Source organism: Mirounga angustirostris, unplaced genomic scaffold (genome assembly GCF_029215605.1).
Source record: "Mirounga angustirostris isolate CCGP_5_RB_7025 unplaced genomic scaffold, mMirAng1.0.hap1 SCAF_11, whole genome shotgun sequence".
Classification (NCBI taxonomy): Eukaryota; Metazoa; Chordata; class Mammalia; order Carnivora; family Phocidae; genus Mirounga; species Mirounga angustirostris.
Genome location: NW_026991719.1, coordinates 46,847,698 through 46,854,338, shown reverse-complemented (window position 1 = coordinate 46,854,338; position 6,641 = coordinate 46,847,698). Strand labels below are relative to the sequence as shown.

At 44.5% G+C, this 6,641-nt stretch overlaps 1 protein-coding gene across 1 annotated transcript; it reads left to right on the top strand.

The window, feature by feature from the left end:
• Nucleotides 1-544: 544 nt before the first annotated feature.
• Nucleotides 545-6,157, top strand: USP51 (ubiquitin specific peptidase 51). Its single transcript, XM_045892641.3, has 2 exons — nt 545-1,214; nt 1,390-6,157. The coding sequence occupies exon 2, from the start codon at nt 1,439-1,441 to the stop codon at nt 3,545-3,547; it is 2,109 nt and encodes a 702-aa protein (XP_045748597.1). The 5' UTR covers nt 545-1,214; nt 1,390-1,438; the 3' UTR covers nt 3,548-6,157.
• The last annotated feature ends 484 nt before the right edge of the window (nt 6,158-6,641 follow it).

Here is a 6,641-nt window from a genome sequence, read left to right as displayed (position 1 = left end):
GATCTGAGCTCACACAGCTAGTGAGTGCCTGGGCTCTCCTATCTGAGTCTGAAGCCCTTACTAATGCTTCCTCTCACCACACTCCAGAATAATATTCTTCTCTCCATTTAACTCCCAGAGATCAGATTTTGATGGGTCCGAGGGATTTGTGCCAGAGAGTTGCCATCCTTGCAACCACCCAACCCCCACTCTAATGAATCTTTTATCCCCCCCCCCCCCCCCCCTGCGGAGTGCTGGCCTGGAGCCAGGTGAGACCAGAACCTCCATTTCAGGGGCTTTCTCTAGAATCTGTCGCTGTGGTTACCTCCAGTAGAATCTGTTTCAGGAAGGTCTGACCAAGCAGGACAGCGGTGACATTCATGACTGCAGGAGAGAAGAATCCGGGGCTGGGGGCCACACGTCGAGAGGGGAGGGGCCAGGGGGCGGCCCCCTTGTGACCAGCCCTGAGGAGAGGTCAGGAAAGAACGTTGGCTGAGGAGAGCCTGTACAGCAGCAGCTGCTGACGTTCTGTATCACGCGCCTGTGGCCCAAGGTAACCCAGACTTTTAAACAAACAGCGGGGCCGGGGGCGTTGCGGGGACGGAGGCGGGAAAGGGCAGGGACTTTGGGGGTCGCACACTGAAGACAGGGGCGGTGAACGCGTGGAGGGCATGAGAAGGAGTCCAAACTCTCTGAGAAATAGGGAATGAAGGAAATACTGAAGCAAGAAACGAAGTGTGAGAAGGAACACAAGCGCGAAAAAAGCGTGAGAGGGCGCAAGAGCTTGGCTGACCAAAAGTGCGCTTGGAGGTAGGGACAAGGGTGGAACACACCCAGCCCCAGCAGCATAGGTACGGTGGGAGCAGGAGGATACTATCTTTCCCTGAGCCCATTTTCCATAGGTGGTCCCCTTTTAGCCATTTTTAAGGTAAAATGTTGGCCCCGGTTATTTTTGCTTGTTTGTTTTGGGGTTTTGTTTTGTGTGTTTTTTGTTGTTGTTGTTGTTTTTTAGAATATAAGGAAAGAAACGTCAGAGGAAGCTGTACTAAAGCGAGGCTGCGCAAGGCGCAGGAAAGGCAGAGGGTGGCGCCTTTTTTAAAGAAGATTCTATCTTCACCCTAAAGCTCAGGCCGTACCACACACACACACACACCCCACGTTTTCCTCCCTCTGTCTGCCTCCTATTTCCCCACCCCAGCCCCGCTCCGGGCACGAACGGATCGCCTTTAAACCAGGTAACCGCCTTGGTCTCCACAGCAGCTCCGGGAGCTCCAGAGTGGAGGGGGTGGAGCCCGCAGCGGCCTCTGGCTGAGCTCAAGGTGGGAGGGGTCCCGGGGGCGCTAATGGCGCACCGCGGCCATGACGCTGGCCAGATCATTCACAAAAATCCCTGTCTCATTCCATCTACAGTCGCAGCTCCATTCCAGACGCCCTTCTTCTCAGGCCGGGCGGTGAGCTGATGGCCCAAGTTCGGGACTCGCCCTCCGGCTCTTTGGTCCGCTGGAGCTCGGGAGGTGGGGGAGGAGCCTCTCCCGAGGAGGCGGCTGAAAAGGCGGGGAAAATGGAGAAGGAGGCGGTGGGGGCGACAAAGGCATGTTCAGGCCAGGGAGCTGAGGAGATGAAGCTGGAGCCGTTACAAGAGCGAAAGCCTGCTCCTGAGAACTTGACGTGGAGTGACAGCGGCGACGATAAGAAGGTGCTCCCTTCAACCCCCCCTCGCTGTTACAGCAGCTCCTCGCCCCTTTGCCCGCGCCGCAAGCCCCGCCCTCGGCCCCAGCCCCGGGCCCGCTCCCGAGGCCCGCCCGGCCTCTTGGCCCCACCCCAGCCTCCATCCCATCCTCCCCCTCCGCCTCTGACCAGACCACAGCCCTGGCGCCGACTACGGCGTAGATCCAGGCCAGGGTCTAGGCCCCAGATGCTGCAAAGCTGTTTTAGTGACCTAGGTGGCTCTGGGGATCGAGGTGGCTTAGGGGACTGGTTGCTGGAGGTGGAGTTTGATCAGGGTCCTACAGGCTGCTCTCATGTGGAGAGCTTTAAAGTGGCTAAGAACTGGCAGAAGAACCTGAGGTTGATTTACCAGCGTTTCATATGGAGTGGGACCCCAGAAACTAGGAAACATAAGGCAAAGTCGTGCATCTGTCATGTATGTAGTACCCATATGAACAGACTCCACTCTTGTCTCTCCTGTGTCTTTTTTGGCTGCTTTACTGAGAAACATATTCACAAACATGCAGAAACAAAACAGCACAATTTAGCTGTAGACCTCTATCATGGGGTTATATATTGCTTTATGTGTAAGGATTATGTATATGACAAAGACATGGAACGAATTGCCAAAGAAACAAAAGAGAAAAATTTGAAATTACTAACTTCCACCTCAACAGATGTTTCTCAACAGCAGTGTATGGCATCAGGTGTTGAAGAGAAGCATTCAACCTGTGAGTCAAAGGAACAGGAGCCAAAATTGGTGAAACCCAAGAAAAAGAGGAGAAAAAAGTCAGTCTATACCATAGGCCTGAGAGGGCTTATCAATCTTGGGAACACATGCTTTATGAATTGTATTGTCCAGGCACTTACCCATATTCCTCTATTGAAAGATTTCTTTCTCTCTGACAAGCATAAATGTATAATGACAAGCCCCAGCTTGTGTCTTGTCTGTGAAATGTCTTCTCTTTTTCATGCTATGTACTCTGGGAGCCGAACTCCTCACATTCCCTATAAGTTATTGCATCTAATATGGATTCATGCAGAACACTTAGCAGGGTACCGGCAGCAGGATGCCCATGAGTTCCTCATTGCAATATTAGATGTGCTGCATAGACACAGCAAAGATGATAGTGTTGGGCAGGAGGCCAGTAACCCCAACTGCTGTAACTGCATCATAGACCAAATCTTTACAGGTGGCTTGCAGTCAGATGTCACATGTCAAGCTTGCCATAGTGTCTCTACCACAATAGACCCATGCTGGGACATCAGTTTGGACTTGCCTGGCTCTTGTGCCACATTCGGTTCCCAGAGTCCAGAGAGAGCTGACAGCACAGTGAGTAGGGATGACCACATACCAGGAATTCCCTCACTCACAGACTGCCTACAGTGGTTTACAAGGCCAGAGTACCTAGGAAGCAGTTCCAAAATCAAATGTAGTAGTTGCCAAAGCTATCAGGAATCTACCAAACAACTCACAATGAAGAAATTACCTATTGTGGCCTGTTTTCATCTCAAGCGATTTGAACATGTAGGTAAACAGAGGCGAAAGATTAATACTTTTATCTCCTTTCCCTTGGAGCTGGACATGACTCCATTTTTGGCCTCCACTAAGGAGAGCAGAATGAAAGAAGTCCAGCCACCAACAGACTGTACATCCAACGAGAATAAGTATTCCTTGTTTGCAGTGATTAATCACCATGGAACTTTGGAAAGTGGACACTACACCAGCTTTATCCGACAACAAAAAGACCAATGGTTTAGCTGTGATGATGCCATCATCACCAAGGCTACCATTGAGGACTTACTCTACAGTGAAGGGTATTTACTGTTCTATCACAAGCAGGGTCTAGAGAAAGATTAGTCTTGTAAGACCACTTACCAGAAAAAAAGTGAAAGAAATGAATATACAAGGATCCTGAAGTGACACACAAACTTCCCTGGAATGGATGATGATAATAGCCAAACAACAACAAGCACCTCTTGAAATTTCACAAAAACCTACCTGGCATGGACAATGACAATAGCACCTATATGACAGGTAGCACCTTGATATGAAGAACTTTTTTACATGGCTTGTGGGTCTGTAAGAGGAAAAAAAATACTAACTAGTGACCATTTAGCCTTAAGAAAGGGGAGGAGGGAGAAGAGGTTAAAAATGGTCACATAAAGCATAATTAAATGAACAGAATGCTTTAGGTGGAAAGAGTGGGAATGGAGATGTTCTGCGAGTGCTATATGTCATTTGTTTCTACAAAAATACCATGGGGAATCAGGGAGTATTTCTACATTAACAAAAAACTTCACAATTAGTGTTCTAGCTGTGGCTGATTAGTCAAATATTTTGAAAAAAGAATATTGTAAAAGAGATTTTAAAAAGCCTTAAAAGAAAACATTTAAAAAGGAAAAAACCTTTTTTTAAATTTTAAAATAAAATGTTTTAAATGTTGAAAAAAATTAAGTTAAATATTTTTAAAAGAAATGTTTCAAAATTTAAAAGTTTTTAATTTAAAATTTCAAAATGATTAATAAAATAAGGCTTAAAATAAATTTTAGAAATTCTTAGTTTACAAAAGGTAAAATGAATAAAAGAAGGACAAAGATAAAAAATGAAAGTTTACAAAAAAGTTAAAGTGAAAGAAAGTTTTAAAAGGGGAGGGGAGCTCTTAAAAGTTTAAATAAGGGGCGCCTGGGTGGCTCAGTCGTTAAGCGTCTGCCTTCGGCTCAGGTCATGATTCCAGGGTCCTAGGATCGAGTCCCGCATCAGGCTCCCTGCTCGGCCGGGAGCCTGCTTCTCCCTCTCCCACTCCCCCTGCTTGTGTTCCCTCTCTCGCTGTGTCTCCCTCTGTCAAATAAATAAACTCTTTAAAAAAAAAGTTTAAATAAAATGTTAATATAAATAACTCTTTAAATTAGACTATAAAATAATGTATTGAAAAATGAGAGGTTAGCAAAATTCATGAACAGTTTAAGAAAATTTCCAAAACTACAGAATGGAATGAAAATTCAAATTTAAGTTTACAGAAAAGTTTTAAAGGAAAAAAAAACTAGCACAATTGAAGACAGACACAATTTGTTTAATTTTTTTAATTTAAAAAAAATTTAAAAAGGAAAAATTAAGAGAAAAATAGAGAATTTTAAGATATATAAAAACTTTAAGGAAGTCCAACTTGAGAGATTTAAATAAAAACTAAATATTTAAACAAGAAGGATAAAAATAAAAATTTTTAAAGAAAAACATTTAAATAAAAATCAAATTTAAATTAAAAACAAGTAGAAAAAATATTAATATTTTAAAAACTTAAACAGTTTTATTTTTAAATTTAAGCATATTAAAATTCTCACAGGTATGAAAACTAAAAGGAGATAGGAATAACAAGACAAAAAAGTCTTGTTAATATTTCTGTTTGAGTTCTATGTTGATACATAAATAGAATTTGAAAAAAAAATAGTCAACCATCATTTTACTACTCAATTGTGAGATCAGTGCAAGGCCTGAACTCTAGCCTACCTTCCCTTTTCAAGTTCCACACCCCATCTGATTTCCTAAAGAGCTGTTTCTTAGGAAGAATCAACTGCATCCGAGAAAGATGAAAATAGTAGGGACTCTCTCCCATTTAGAACTGCATTATTCATACAAATTCTTTGCTACTGAAAAGCGGTTCTTGACAATTTAGTGGCTTAGGGATATTAGATTACAACTTAAGTTCTGGCTTTGATGTTCAAGCCCCATGGCCTGATTGAGGAAGTGGCAGGGACCCATATCTGAGGACATCCCACCCTCTCTTCCACTTCCCTCTCCATGGGGAAACAAGACCTTTATATAGTAAAGCTATGGGTTTGTGCTTGACAGTCTTACTCATTCCTTTACTCCCTCTCTTTTTTCCTTATTCCATCATTCATGCCTGGTTCCCTGAACCGCTTACTTACCTCCATCTCTGATCCCAGCCTATAGAGCTCCTTCTTTGACTGTTTACCTGGTAGCTTCTATTCCTCCTTCAAGACCCAACTCACAGATGACCTCTGGAGCCTTTTCTGAATGCTCTAGGCAGGTATAAATTGGAAAATTGTTTCTTCCTCATGCCTATATCCCTGTCACTGTGCCTCAAAGTACTTTGTCTGTACCTCAGTAATATTCTACTGTGATTCTACTGGAGCTTTGTGAGTGTCTGCCCCTCTGCACCAAGCATTCTGAGAACAGGGGGCCAAGCCTTATTCATTTCTGTGTTAATAAATGTTTGTTGAATGTGAGGATGAGTTCAGTTATTTGCTCTGTTAATATGATCTCACTTATTTTATCAATCAAGCCCTCAATAGGTGTCCTGTGCTATAATACAGTGTGATCAGGGTTGTATCTTCCCTAAAGGAAGTGTATGAAATGCTACTCAGCTGCAGGGGATGGCTTAAGAAGGGAGGTGCTCAGTGAGGAAATAGCCAGGTTGTGTGGAGAGAGTACAAGGTACAACGCAAGGAAAAGAGCAAAGCGTGAGAGTTGGTAGTCATGAAAGACTGGGTGGTGAGGGGGAGCAGAAGCTGAAGATGAGGCTGGGCTTTCTGGTATGTGTGCAGCAACACTGTTCCTCACCAGTGTCCCTGAGCTCCCCACAGTGTCTCTCATCTTATGACTGTGTACCACACCTCCCCATGGTGTACTGTACTAGTTTGCCTTCCCAGGAGACTGTGTACCTCACCATTCCACACTCTTTTATATCATATGGCACACCATAACTGACAGGAGAGTGATGTCTGGTGACTGTATTTAGTGGGGGAACTGTAGTTGCCTGCTTAGCACTCTAGCCCTTCCCCTATTCCTTGTGGTTCTGCTGGGGCTATTGACCACCTTGCAGTGCTCCTCTCACTTCTCCCCAGAGTAAGCATGTCCCACAGGCTAGGCCAGATAAGAGTTCTCAATTCTTCCACTCCTTCATCCACACCCATCCCACAAGAGCAATTCTGAG

Coding starts and splice junctions, on each gene's coding strand:
- USP51 (XM_045892641.3), top strand. CDS start 1,439: ATGGCCCAAGTTCGGGACTCGCCCTCCGGCTCTTTGGTCCGCTGGAGC.